Source organism: Hemitrygon akajei, unplaced genomic scaffold (genome assembly GCF_048418815.1).
Source record: "Hemitrygon akajei unplaced genomic scaffold, sHemAka1.3 Scf000207, whole genome shotgun sequence".
NCBI lineage: Eukaryota > Metazoa > Chordata > Chondrichthyes > Myliobatiformes > Dasyatidae > Hemitrygon > Hemitrygon akajei.
The window spans coordinates 60,580-75,471 of NW_027332092.1; the positions used below are offsets into that span (position 1 = coordinate 60,580).

At 47.6% G+C, this 14,892-nt stretch overlaps 1 protein-coding gene across 2 annotated transcripts in view; it reads right to left on the reverse strand.

Moving 5' to 3' along the window:
* Window positions 1-3,552: 3,552 nt before the first annotated feature.
* The window catches only part of LOC140724411 (NACHT, LRR and PYD domains-containing protein 3-like), a 30,723-nt gene continuing 19,383 nt past the window's right edge, over window positions 3,553-14,892 (reverse strand). For both annotated transcript variants that reach the window (XM_073038860.1, XM_073038859.1), the window contains exons 4-9: window positions 13,336-13,507; window positions 13,175-13,240; window positions 5,765-7,532; window positions 4,697-4,783; window positions 4,374-4,541; window positions 3,553-4,212 (exon numbers count right to left, since the gene is read on the reverse strand). In XM_073038860.1, the coding sequence (XP_072894961.1) occupies window positions 4,125-4,212; window positions 4,374-4,541; window positions 4,697-4,783; window positions 5,765-7,532; window positions 13,175-13,240; window positions 13,336-13,507 (2,349 nt within the window). In that variant the 3' untranslated portion in view covers window positions 3,553-4,124. The remainder of the gene's footprint in view (window positions 4,213-4,373; window positions 4,542-4,696; window positions 4,784-5,764; window positions 7,533-13,174; window positions 13,241-13,335; window positions 13,508-14,892) is intronic.

Genomic DNA, 14,892 nt, shown 5'->3' on the forward strand with positions numbered 1-14,892 from the left:
CTTCAACTATGGGTATTCTAGACATACAGGGGATTGAAGCGAATGAATAAGCATGAGTCGTACCTCCTCCCGATGGTTTCCGGATAGAATAAAGGTCAGGGGCCCCATACAGTGGGTCAGCCGAGCAAGCAGTTTTCCGTCCAGAGCCCGGGCCTCCAGAAGGTAATTTAACGGCTCCCGAGGTATCTCGGCCTGCGGGGCTATATCTTTGTCCAGCAGATTGCCCTCGGCACCGGAATCCACCAAGGCGGATAGAGGCAGAGTCTGTTGTTGATGATTCACGATAGCCCGGATCGGCATCCATGTCTGGGGAACTGAATGGAGTGTCGTCTGACTCACCAGAACAATAGGAGCGGGAGCTCTGTGAGGAACGGAAGGGAGAGAAAGGTTAGGGCTGGTTGAAGAATGTAAGGTGGGCCGTGGAATGGCCGGAGGAACGGGGTGATCGTTCTTTTATGTCAGATACTCTCGAAGTCCATTATCTAGCCCGTTGGCTACAGAGACCAAGGAGACCGAGCAGTCCGCGTCATTCCTTGCCGCTAATTAATCTTTTATCTTGTCAGAGATACCCCGTCGAAACACTTCCCGTAGTGCCTCATCATTCCATCCCGAGTCGGCCGCTAGGGTTCGGACACAGGCGCAGAGACAGAGTATTTTGCTACGCTTTGCAAGTCTTGACAAAGAGTCAGTGGGCGCTTAGTGACGTCCTTACCGCGAATGGGCTGTTCAAAAAAATTCCCCATTTCGGAGGAGAAGGAGGGACAGACCTTTGGTCGGTTGTCTCAGATCGCAGTGGCCATTTCTAAAGCATCCCCTCATAACATCCCCATGATGTATGCAATTATTAATCTGTCCAAGTTGCATGTACGTGGCCGTTGCTCAAAAACCGGTGAACATTATAGCAAAAAGGCTCTGGAGTTCCCTAGGTCCCCAGCGTAGGGTTTCGAGTCGGGTACTACGGCACTGGAGGTGAAGGTATTGCCGACCCAAGGGGCGAAGCCGTCCCAGGCTGTGCGGTTTGGTCAGACTGGGTTCGTGGAAGGGACGGAACAAGGGGAGCGGTTACTCGCTCAACCTGCTCACTGACCTTCTTTACGTCGTCGGACAAGGCGCGAAGACTTTTCATGATTTCCCCGGCCTGTTGCACGAACCCAAGTGTAGGGCACAGGCGCGGAGAAAACCTTGGGAGTCGTTAACACTGTAGCATGCGTGGAATCGGTATCCAAGAGAGTCTTTACGCGCAGATCAGGTTCACGTTGAAAATCCAGGAAACGGTGCAGAACTTAGAACTGACAGTCCTAAATAGCCATAAAACGAGGTTACTCATACAAGAGTCGCCCAACGAACTGGCAGTTCCTTGTGATTCCAGTGTTTTTATCCTGCATTTACTGGGAAGCAGGTGTGTATAATTAGTGGAACTGGGAGTGATAGGAAATCAAACGAGGGGATTGAAGCCCAATTACTGAGGTAATAGCAAGTTGGGGCGTTGCCCGACGGGACCAGGACAAGCGAAGAAACATGGGGTCTCCACTGACATAATCGGGGGGATATAGAGACTGTCTTCTTAATATCAATGGTATTGTACTGTGTAACTTTAAAATGTGTGTTTCACATAGACTTGAGTATTAATTGCATCAATAGTGAAGTTTCAGTCACTTTGTGTGTGTGGGTGTGTTGTGTTCGTGTGTTATGGTTTTCGGGAAGGAGAGGAGAGGAGTTTCGAAGGAAGAGGAGTGGTGGGACGACGAACTTGGTGTAGTAACTTAATAGTGAGGAAGGGGGTTGTGGTTTCGAAAGTTCCTGAAACAAAACAGCGCCTGACATGGATAAGACAAGGAGTGAAGCAACAGTACGGAAAGCGGGATTATGGGGCGGGGATGGGAGGGACAGGATTGTGAGACTGAGAAGGTGATTTACTGAACAATGGGAAAGCGACAGGTCTTTCTCAAATTTTCCCCTGGCCATTATAACATGGGCGGCTACAAGTTGAGGAATTGGACGAGGAGATAGGGGCAGCGGTCAGGGATGATGAGATGCAGAATTAAGTGTCGCAACAAAGGGGAAAAGGAGCAACTGACTCAATGGCAGGGGGAAGTGGTGGGTGGAGAAGCGAATGTTCGCATCAGAAAATATTCATCACAAGGACGAGATGGATAACGGGAGGGAGGTCAAGGGGACAGGAAAGGGAGGGCTTCAGGATTGATGGGACGGCGAGAGGAGTAACTTACTGAATGACAGAGGGAGACGCAGTGGGAGGGGAGGCGGAAACTGGTAGGGCAATATGACAGCCAACCAGCACAAGATGTACAATACCGCGGTCCTTCAGTAGGAGCGGGGGGGGGGGGGGGGGCGGGGGTGATATACGGGTGATAGGACTAAGGGCGTGGGTATCAAAGTGGATTGAGGGACGGTTTAGAAAATGTAGTGTTGAGGATTTTGGAGGGGATTCAGGGGTGTTTAGACGTCCCGTTACGTGGAGTATTAGAGGGAATATTGGCGACTGAAGGACATTACTCTGAATATTAAAGGGTTTCCAAGGGGCTATGGAGGTGTATGTGCCAGTCCCCTCCCTCCCCATTTCTGTCTCCACTCCTACCCCTGCGTTCCTCCCCGTCTCCATACCACACGCTCTCCTACGCCTCTCTCTGTTGCCGATGTGCTTCCACTTCTCTACAACCCTTCTCGTCTGCTGAACAACTTCAATCCGCTCCTCCTCTCCACGTCTCGGTGACCTCCAATACAAAGGTTAATTTCGTGTATGTGTGCGTGATGGGCAGTGAGGGAATGTTTTCTTCTACCCATTTTTAAGCTGACCGCATTGAGAGTCCCTCCTGCAAACCTTTTCAACTCGAATTCCTAGCTGATATATCTCACTCAATACCATGTCTCCGTCTCTGGGCCCGGGAAGCTGATATTGAATGATGTGGAGAGACTTTCAATCTGTGTTTTAGACGTATGTGATGTAACGGTGCAGATGGAAATTCACTCCGTGTTTAACAACGGTGTTCCGTTCCCCATCGCTTTTCTACTCGGGGACTTAGTGGAGTCACATCAGTTTCGTCGCATTTAGTTCTGTCCGTGGAGTCAAGGAAAGCGCGCTCGCGACGGGGGCAAGGAGAGCGCGTGAGGAGGGAGGGCAAGGAAAGCGCGCGAGGGTGGGACGGCAAGGAAAGCGCGCGAGGGTGGGACGGCAAGGAAAGCGCGCAGGAGAGATGATGTACATCTCGCAAGGGGGACGGAGGTAAGGTGGGCGCGCGAAGGGCTCCGGACGTGCGGAGCGAGAAGTGCGCTGGGTTGACGTGGATTGGGGTATGAGATGCTTCCAACCAGACACTGTGAGACCCACGTCCCCAAGTCTGGAGGTGAGACGCTGTTGTGCCAGTGTGAAGAGCTCTGGACCAATTTTAGTACACTGGATGCTGGGGACAGCAGTAACCGCAGTTCACTGTTTCCCCTCAAAGAGTCATACCTGATACCAAGACAGTAAATAACAGCGTTTATTTCTTTCATCTTTACGACTGTCAATTTAACAACTGTAACTGCTAACTCCCCATTCACTCACAGTCACACACAATTAACTGACCTTCCACTACAAGAGACAAATTGAATAATCAGCCCCATTTCTCACCGTCACTCTGCATGAGGGAAACCGATGATTATAAAATCACGTATCAAGGCAGTGCCCGAGATCGCTACAGATCTAGGGTCACTACCAAGGAATTTGTCAATTTTAGACTATTATATTGATCAGACTGAAGTACGCACAGTCCTCAGCAAAGTGAGCCAAAGGATTCTCTTTCGGAATAATGCCACCTCAGGACACCAGTGTCCCAGGCTGATCCCACCCAAGGACTCTTTGTGTCTGTGTAATTCACCAGCACTTCACTTTGGAGGGAGTGGGTACTCGGACCCGGGCATTCTGCGTAAGCAGCAGTGCTGGCCCGAGGTGGAATTCCCTATATGTTGAACTATGACTGGCGTCAGAGGGCGCTCGGCTGCAACCGGGGTCCGTGAAAACTGTTCGAAATTACACCTGGAGTACGGCCATTAAACGGAAGGGCAAAAAAAAAAAAATCATCAAAACGACCTATCCTCTGAGCAGGGATTTTCATCCATTCACATATTCACAGGGACAGTGTCAGTCCGGGTCTGGTTTCCTGCAGAGATCGAAGTTCCTTTTCACCGGTCCGACTGAAATCATTGTTCTCCAGCCTGAAACAGATGGAATAACAAAGAGGACATAAGCAGATTATACAACAGTGATAGCAACTGGGGACTGGGGTTAATATTTCAACAACACTCACAGACAAATATCACCAGAAACCCGCGGATCCGCTGATAGTTTATCACATTGAAAACTAACAAACCCTCACCGGATCCGCTGAAGATTTGGGAACGACAGAATGAGGTGGCGGAGAGCGGGGACAGATCCATCTGTGAGCGAGTTTAATGTCACGTCCAGCTCCGTCAGTGATGAGTTTGTACTGAGAGCGGAGGCGAGATCCTCGGCACCAGAATCTGTGAGACCGACGTCGTTTAGCCTGGGGATGAGCGAGAATGAGGGTGAAAAACATAGAGAGACAGGAGATGGCACGAATTCCGAGTGTCTATCAGTAACACAATTATTGATCAGATTATTAATCAGTGTCAGACACACGATGAATGTAAACTCAATCTCCCACAGTCTGGTACTTACCACAGTGTTTGTATTTTACACTCCTGGTTCTTCAAAGCCGCAGACACCAGTTTCACACCCGAATCTCCCAAGCTATTCGACCCAAGTCTAAAGACAAACAGACAAATTAGTGAACAAAGTGATTCAAACCGTTGGTCTGATCAAGCCTCTCTCACTCGGATATTCCTGGAAAAATTAAACCCGTCAGTAAACAAATAATCGGATTTCCATCACTGTCAATGTTCCTCTCTGCCCAGCTTCGGGGTATTCAGCCAATGTCAGTAATTTAGTCTGTCGCTTTGACCCTGTACACGCCGATGGGATGATCGATTGGACAGAAAGAAGGGAGTGTGGAAGAGAGATCCCTCAAGCGGGAAGGGGGATGGGGATGTGCGACTCTACTGCATGAAGGGGCATGAACAAGTAAGATCGGACAGGAGGAAAGGGGATATGAATAAGAGATCCCACAGGAGGAGAGCAATGAGAAAAGAAGATCCCATAAGAGGAGGGACTGCCGAACTAGATCGCATGGGAGGGCTTGTCTGAACTGAAGCCCACAAGCGGAAGAAGAGATGCCTACATCTCCCCCTTCTGAGTATATGTAGTAAGCAAAGTCACACCCGTGGAGTGATGGCGATCGTCACACCGGAGGAAAGGAAGGGAGAGGACAATCTTACTGATGTATTTCTCTTCCTCTCACTGAGACAGTCCCCTGACACTCTATTGTCCCTCGTCGGGAAGTGAGTGTGATGTCCCGTCACATCTGCTGCAGTCAGTGTCCTTCTGGGTGTCAGTAACATTGAGAAGACCATTGTGAATATTCTAGTCACAGGCAGCGAAAAAAGTCCGTTCCTCTGTTTTAACCCCATTAAACCAATGGCTGCTGTTCACGAATCTGATGAAGAGTCCAAAATCCCTTTATAAAGATCAAGGAACCCTTCCATCCTTGGGAAATTACTGACCGAAGCCCCCGTCATTTTTCACAACTCTTCACAATCTGATTTACTACAGTTTTACCCATATCCCTTCACATTAATACATCACAATGAAACAGTTTTACATTTCAGAGTGAGAGATAAATCAGGTTACCCCAACTCCCGGCACTTGTGCAGCCGGGGTCCTAGCCGCTGGATTCCTTCACACTGAATGCGGCAGTTCCACAGGTCCAGGTGTTTTATTATATCACAGAGTCCGATCACATGAGATAGGACAGAGCAGTCAATCGGGGTCAGTGGCAATCCACGGAATGAAAGTGTTTCCATAGACCCCAGTGTTTCTGTGGCCAGTCCACGATTCTGCGACTCAAACAGGTAGTGCAATGCGTTCAGGTGGGTCTTTCTATCAACTTCACCCCCAGTGTTTTCAATCTGGCGTTTAACCTCTTCCTTCACCCAGTCAATCACCTGGCAGGTTGTTTCATGAGGAAATGGACCCAGAAACTCCTCCAGGCCCCGAACTGTCATTGGGTTCGATAGACCAGCGACAAAACGTAGAAATACCTCAAATCGGCCATCTGTCGCGTTCCGGGCTTCAGTGAGGAATTTCAGGATATCCCCAGGATGTGGAGTCAGGAATTGGGCGACTGCAGCTACATACTCTTGGATGGTGAGGTGTGGGAATGTGTACACCACACACCGGGCAGAATCCTCTCTCTCCAAAAGCTCCATCAGGAACCCGGACAGGAACTGGGAATGCTGCAGACTGTTCATATTCAAATCGGTGTCTGTAAACACAATCTTCCTCTCGGACACTCCCATGCAGGCCATCTGACCAACCCTGAGAAACACATCACGGGGTCTCTCAGTCTCACGGCCGTGGTTTTTCAGGATGTTGTAAATATAGTAGGAGTACAGTTGGGTGATGGTCTTGGGAACTCGCTGCGGATCCCTGTCTCTTTGTGTGAAGAACGGGCCCAGTGCCAGTGCGAGGATCCAGCAGTAGGATGGGTTGTAGCTCATAGTGTACAAGATCTCGTTCTCCTCCACGTGTTTGAAAATAGCTGCTGCCACTGTCTGATCTTCAAAATACCTGAAGAAGTATTCCTTCCGTTCCTCACCAACAAATCCCAGGATTTCAGCCCAGACACTGATCTCCGCCTTTTCCAACAAATGTAATGCAGTGGGGCGGGTGGTCACCAGCACTGAACACCCTGGGAGCAGTTTGCCCTGGATTAAACTGTACACAATGTCGGACACTTCACACCACCACTCGGGATCTGGGCACTGGTGCTTGGGTTCGGTAACTCTTCGACTGTCAGCAAAATCGATTTTGTGCTTGAATTCATCCAAACCATCGAATATAAACAGCAATTCCTTTGGGTTCTTCCAGACTTTTCTCAGTAATTTCCCAAGGTAAGGATACTGATCCAAAATTAGATCCCTCAAGTTTATTCTACCGTTAATGGTGTTTAGGTCTCGGAATCTGAAACTGAAGACAAACTGGAATTGTTGGTATATTTTCCCTGTGGCCCAGTCATATACAATCTTTTGAACCATTGTTGTTTTCCCGATCCCTGGGACTCCGGCCACTGCCGCCGAGCATCCGGAACTCGGTCGTGTGAAGAATCTCTTTATTCGGCCCCAAAAGTCTCGTGAGTGCCTGTTCCGAAACAGACAATCAATTCGTATTTTCTCCAGCTCCCTCCGGAGATGTTTCTGTCTCCATTCCTCGTGGTCTCTGCCTCTTGACAGCAGCTCATGTTCCATCAGTCTCCGATCTCGAACAGTGGAAATGACCGTGAGCTCAGCGTATCGATCAACCAGCTGGAAAACCTTCACCTTCTCCCTCATCAGGATCGTGTTCACTCTCAGTGTTTCAGTCTGCTTCCGTAGGTTCTCCTTATGTTTCTGTTGAACATCTTATGTAATAAGAACAAAAAGAAAAGTGAATTTCTGTTCTGATACAGAGAATACAAACACATTTTCTATCAGAAAAATAACATGCAGAAGTTCAAACAGTGTTTGAGTTTAGGTTGGATGCTCCAACATATCGAGCTGAAAATGCAGACTGAAGCAAAATCATTTCAAGCATCCCAATACCCGTGCACTTTGGGTTTGACGACTTTCGAAGAGCTTACATTTGTACCTTTGATAATAACTTGAAGCTTCCACGAAGCTCCAGGAAACACGCTGGCAACACGGAGTTCCAGATAGGTCACCTGCTCCCTCACTACCATCGAGTGCCCTAAACAGTTCGTCCAGCTGAAGCGACAATTCACCCGCGAGTCTGTTTTGCTGTGTTACTGTGTTCGGTGCTCCTATTGTGGCCTCCTGTATATAGGACCGATATAGTTTGGCAGACACCTCACCGAGCGCCTACGCTGTCTCCGCCAGCACAAGCGGGATAGTTCAGTGTCCACCCATTTTCAATCCATTGCCCATTCTCTATCCGATATATCTATCCGTGTCCTCCTGCACTTTCGTGGGAACAACACCTTATATTCTGCACACTGTACAGATTGGATGGGTTGCACCTGAACTCGAGGGGGAGCAATATCCTGACTGGTAGGTTTGCTAGCATGGTTCGGGAGGATTTAAACTAATTTACAAGTGGGATGGGACCCGGAGCGATAGAGCAGTGAAAGAAGTGCATGGAGTAAAGACAGATCTAACATATAGAGAGGAAAGAGCAGTAGAATAAAGGGTATAAAGGAAGTAAGGTAGAAGGGCTAAAGTGTGTGTAGTTCAATGCAAGAATCATCAGGAACGAAGTTGATGAACTGGGAGATTGGATACATACATGGAATTATGATGTAGTGGCCTTGACGGAGACTTGGCTGGCACCAGGGCAGGAATAGATTATCAATATTCCTGGATTTCAGTGCTTTAAAAGGGACGGGGGGTGGAGGTGGCATTACTGGTCAGGGATACGATTACAGCTACAGAAAGGGTGGGTAATGTAGCAGGATCCTCTTTTGAGTCAGTATGGGTGGAAGTCAGGTTCAGGAAGGGAGCAGTTACTTTACTGGGAGTATTCTATAGGCCCCCTGGTAGCAGCAGAGATACCGAGGAGCAGATTGGAAGGCAGATTTTGGAAAGGTGCAAAAATAACAGGGTTGTTACCATGGGTGACTTTAACTTCCCAAATATTGATTGGCACTTGATTAGTTTCAAGGGTTTAGATGGGGCACAGTTTGTTAAATGTGTCCAGGATGGATTCCTGTCACAGTATGTTGAAAGGCCGACTAGGTGGAATGCCAGACTAGATCTAGTATTAGGTAACGAACCGGGTCAGGTCAAAGATCTGTCAGTGGGTGAGCATCTGGGGGACAGTGATCACAGCTCCTTGGCCTTTAACATTATCATTGAAAAGGATAGAATCAGAGAGGACAGATAATTTTTTAATTGGCGAAGGGCAAATTATGAGGCTATAAGGCTAGAACTTGCGGGTATGGATTGGGATGATGTTTTTTCAGGGAAATGTACTATGGATATGTGGTCTATGTTTAAGGATCTCTTGCCGGATGTTCGGGATAAATTTGACCCCGTGAGGAAGATAAGGAATGGTAGTATGAAGGAACCATGGGTGACGAGTGAAGGGGAAAATCTAGTCAGGTGGAAGAAGGCAGCATACATGAGGTTTAGGAAGCAAGGATCAGATGTGTCTATTGAGGAATATAGGGTAGCAAGAAAGGAGCTTAAGAAGGGGCTGAGAAGAGCAAGAAGGGGGCATGAGAAGGCCCTGGCGAGTAAGGTATACCCCAAGGCATTCTTCAATTATGTGAAGAACAAAAGGCTGACAGGAGTGAAGGTAGGACCGATTAGAGATAAAAGTGGGAAGATGTGCCTGAAGGATGTGGAAGTGAGCGAGGTCCTCAATGAATACTTCTCTTCGGTATTCACCACTGAGAGGGAACTTGATGACGGTGAGGACAATATGAGTGAGATTGATGTTCTGGAGCATGTTGATATTAATGGAGAGGAAGTGTTGGAGTTGTTCAAATACATTAGGACGGATAAGACCCCAGGGCCTGACGGAATATTCCATAGGTTGCTCCACAAGGCAAGGGAAGAGATTGCTGAACCTCTGGCTAGGATCTTTATGTCATCGTTGTCCACGGGAATAGTACCGGAGGATTGGAGGGAGGCGAATGTTGCCCCCTTGTTCAAAAATTTAGTAGGGATAGTCCAGATAATTATCGCCCAGTGAGCCTTACGTCCTGTGGTGGGAAAGCTGTTGGAAAAGATTCTTAGAGATGGGATCTATGGGCATTTAAAGAATCATGGTCTGATCAGCGACAGTCAGCATTGCTTTGTGAAAGGCAGATTGTGTCTAACAAGCCTGATAAAATTCTTTGAGAAGGTGACCAGGCATATAGATGAGGGTAGTGCAGTGGATGTGATCTACATGGACTTTAGTAAGGCATTTGACAAGGTTCCACATGATAGGCTTAATCAGAAAGTCAGAAGGTATGGGATCCAGGGAAGTTTGGCCAGGTGGATTCAGAATTGGCTTGCCTGCAGAAGGCAGAGTGTCGTGGTGGAGGGAGTACATTGAAATTGGATGGTTGTTACTAGTGGTGTCTCACAAGGATCTGCTCTGGGACCTCTACTTTTTGTGATTTTTTTTTAACGACCTGGGTGAGGGGGTAGAAGGGTGGGTTGGCAAGTTTGCAGACGACACAAAGGTTGGTGGTGTTGTAGGTAGTGTGGAGGACTGTCGAAGATTTCAGAGAGACATTGATAGGATGCAGAAGTGGGCTGAGAAGTGGCAGATGGATTTCAACCCGGAGAAGTGTGAGGTGATACACTTTGGAAGGACAAACTCCAAGGCGGAGTACAAAGTAAATGGCAGTATATTTGGTAGTCTGGAGGAGCAGAGGGATGTGGGGATATATGTCTACATATCCCTGAAAGTTGTCTCACAGGTAGATAGAGTAGTTAAGAAAGCTTATGGGGTGTTAGCTTTCATACGTCGAGGGATAGAGTTTAAGAGACGCGATGTAATGATACCGCTCTATAAACTCTATTTAGGTCACACTTGGAGTACTGTGTCCAGTTCTGGTTTCCTCACTATAGGAAGGATGCGGAAGCATTGTAAAGGGTGCAGAGGAGATTTACCAGGATGTTACCTGGTTTAGAGAGTATGGATTATGATCAGCTGGGGTTTTACTGTTTGGAGAGAAGGAGGACGAAAGGAGACATGATAGAGGTGTACAAGACGTTAAGAGGAATAGACAGATTGGATAGCCAGCGCCTCTTCCCCAGGGCACCACTGCTCAGTACAAGAGGAGATGGCTTTAAGGTAAGGGGAGGGAAGTTCAAGGGGAAAATTAGAGGAAGGTTTTTCACTCAGAGAGTGGTTGGTGCGTGAAATACACTGCCTGATTCACTAGTGGAGGCAGATACACTAGTGAAATTTAAGAGACTACTAGACAGGTATATGGAGGAATTTAAGTTGGGGGGTTTATAGGCAGGGTTTGAGGGTCAGCACAACATTGTTGTCCAAAGGGCCTGTAATGTGTAAGGGCCTATTCTATTCCGTTTGGGAAACCTCCAACCTGATTGCACGAACATCGATTTTTCAAACCCGGTAATGCTCCTAACCGCCTCCTACTCTTCTTCCAAACCACTTTCCCCTCTCTCACCTCATCTCAGCAAATCAACTTCGCAGCTCTTTAGTTTATCACTCCTCCTCCAAGTATCACCTATCGCCTGGTGGTTCTCTCTCCCCTCCCCCTGCTTTCAAATGTACTCTTCAGCTCTATTTTTCACAAGTCCTGCTGAAGTATTTCGGCCCGAAACGTCGAATATATAGATGCTGCCTTGTCTGCTGAGTTCCTCCAGCAGTTTGTGAGTGTGTTGCTCCGATCTGCAAATTTTCTCTTGTTTGGATGTTACTGTCCTGGTTGCATGGGTGTCTGTGCATAGTTCGCTGAAAGTTTTATCTCTCGTATTCTGAAGGCGGCGTTCAGAACATCATTCAGCTCATTGAATACAGTATGTTGCAGTTGTAAGATTTTGGTCACGACTCACAGGGAGTCCCGCAGATTTGGTCACCCTGTTATTTTTTTTTCGTTGTGGCTATCCCTCGAGGTCGAGGATGATGGTCTTCGTTCCGTTTCCACAGAGCGAGGACGCCTGTGCGTGTATTTCTTTAAAATGTACTTCATGTTGGACTCCAAGAAGCACACGACATTTCACAAATCAGCCAACTGATCCCAATGGCATTGAAACCACGACGACTGCAACTGATGGAGCCTTTGAGTTCGAAGTAACTTCGTCCGCCTGTTCCACCATTGAGATCTAGGTTGGATTGTTCTTTGTCAGGGACCTCACCCTCGACCTTACCGCCACGGGTGACCCTACCATGAGGATCGCTCCAGACGGCATAGCTCTCGGGATCTCAGGACCACACCAGCTTCCTCACTGCGACAAGGTGACAATCTGAGGAGTAGCTTGCTACAGTAAATATGTTATTAAACTAGAAAGAGGGCAGAAAATATTTACCAAGATGTTGTCAAGGCTCGATAGGCTGACTAACAAGTAGAGATTATGTCTTATATTATACTATTCTATTTAACGTAGGAGATTGCGGGGTGATGGGATAGCAGAAAAAAAAATGTTAAGATGGACACAGGCCGGGTGCGCATCATCTTTTCCCCGGATACGTGGTGGTAAAAACGTGAGGGTGTACGGTAACGATTAGAGAAGAAAGACGCATCTGGGGCAGCTTCTTCACACGTACTTGGAATGAGCAATGAGCTGATAGATGTGGTGGATCAGATATGGATTTATCAATTTTCAAAAGCCAACTACATAGCACACGGACTGGAGATTTATAGAGGGTTAAGGGCTAAACGCGGGCAGATGGTACCAGCTCGCTGGGTAACACTATTTACAAGGATGTGTTTGGCTGAAAGATCTGTTTCCTTGCTGTAAGAATCTATGGTCCACCACATCATCAGGGAAAATAGTATTTCCAAATCATTTGGCTATTTTTATTTTCCTCATACGGTTCAGTCTCCCCTGTCATTTCCTTTAGATAGTATCTCGCAATGTCAAGCCAGAGCCATACAGAACAATTACTCTTTCCCTAAACAGTCTGACCCAGTAGTGGCCTTAAAGCCTCCATAACATATCCACTGCCCGAGTCATGAATGCTTTACTGGGCCATTACATTGCTGAGGAATCTTGTTCTGCCTTTGGAAGCCATTATGTGAAACTCCCTGTGTTGAGATTCGTAGATCCAAAATCGATCTCTTTCCCTTCACGTTTTGTAAGATTAAACTATTGTCAGGACCCCTCCTCGCTGCTGCCGAACGCGGAATCCCCAAACTTGCAAACTGCATTGTTCACTGCAGAGAATGACTGGACGAGCTTTGGAGGGGTCTGCTCGAAAGCTCCCAACTGACAATGTGCCGGCCGATTGTGAAAAGTCGAAATGGCTTCCAGTCATTCAAACCCAACAGCGGAAGCCGAGGACAAGACACCGAGAGAAACTTGCCGTACGCATTCTCAGAGTGGAATAAAGATTTCTGTGTTCCGTTCCCTGGCTTACCTTTCAGGTGAGTAGGCACTTCAGATAAACGTCGCTCAGTGTTGATGTCGGCGAACTGGCCATCACCTGTTCAAACAGATCAACTTGTGGGAACTCTGTTCTGTGTAATATTAATTCAACAGCATTTACATCTGTAACATACAGTGTACTTTACAACTTACCACGTTCATGTATTTCCATCAATATTCTGCTCAGCTTCGGTAAATGGTGGTGTAGTTTCACAAAGGATTCCCACATCACCCTCCGGGCCCCGGAGCCCTTCTCCATCACCAGATCCAGGAGGAGTTCGGAAGCGCCCGCTCGGTTTCCCTTCTCCGCCAGTTCAGTCACTCTCTGCAATAAACAATGGGGAATATATTGAGGAGAAGAGGGAGACGGACAGCAGGCAGGAGGAAAGATTTGGCTCCTGACAAAATCCACTGAGGCACTGAGCACAGAGTACAAACGCTGGAGGGTACTGATCCACCCGGAACACCGAGTGACAGGTTTAAAGCCGGGTTGAACGTTAGCAAGCTCACAATTCACTGCCGGACTGCATGAGTGGTCCGGCCTCAGCCGACAAGACTGAACTGGCAACGAGGTGCAGACATCAATTGCACGACTTCCGCTCATGTGACGGACTCCATCTGAGCACGTGCGGGAGACGAAAGGCAACTGGTGGTAATGCAGAGAAAGGAGTTCGGATTGTGACGCTCAGATATCTCATGAGGAATGTTAGGAATATGTACAACGCGCGGCTCCTCGCTGCCCATCATTCCGAGCGTCAACAGTTCACTGTCGCCCAGAAACACAAAGAACGTTTGAAAACAGCATCTACATTAATCTGTGTTAACAGCACTTGCTTCGAATATGGTATCTTTTTCGCAACCTCTGTGGTCTTATTTCTTTATCCAGAATGTGTTGACTTAGTGAAGTTCATTGCCTGAGAACGGGGTAGAGGCCGACTCATTAGATATATTTAAAGGGAAATTCGGTAGGCTCTTGACTATTAAGGGCGTCAAAGTATATGTGGTGAGGCAAGGGTGTGAAGTTGAGGGGCATGATAAATCAGGAGACTGGAGAGAAGTGGACGGGACGAATATCCATATAACCAGAGAACTATTACAGGACAGGAAACAGGACACCTCGGCCCTTCTAGTCCGTGCCGATCGCTTACTTTCACCTAGACCCACAGACCTGCACTCAGCCCATAACCTTCCATTCCTTTCCTGTCCATATACCTATCCAATATTACTTTAAAAGACAATATCGAACCTGCTTCGACCACTTCGACTGGAAGCTCGTTCCACACAGCTACCACTCTCTGAGTAAAGAAGTTCCCCCTCGTGTTACCTCTAAACTTTTGCCCCCTATCTCTCAACTCATGTACTCTTGTTTGAATCTCCCCGACTCTCAATGGAAGAAGCCTATCCACGTCAACTCAGCTACCCCCTTCATAATTTTAAATACCTCTATCAAGTCACCCCTCAACCTTCTACGCTCGACGAATAAAGACCTAACTTGTTCAACATATCTCTATAACTTAGGTGCTGAAACCCAGGTAACAGTCTAGTAAATACATAAAGGTGTCAGCTAGAGAAGGGGCAGTGTTGGATCACCTGATAGGAAATGAGATAGATGTGGTGACGGAGGTATGTGTTGGAGAGCATTTCGGGTCGACTAATCACAATGTCATTAGTTTTGTATATAATTAAAGAAAATGATCGATCTGGACCCAG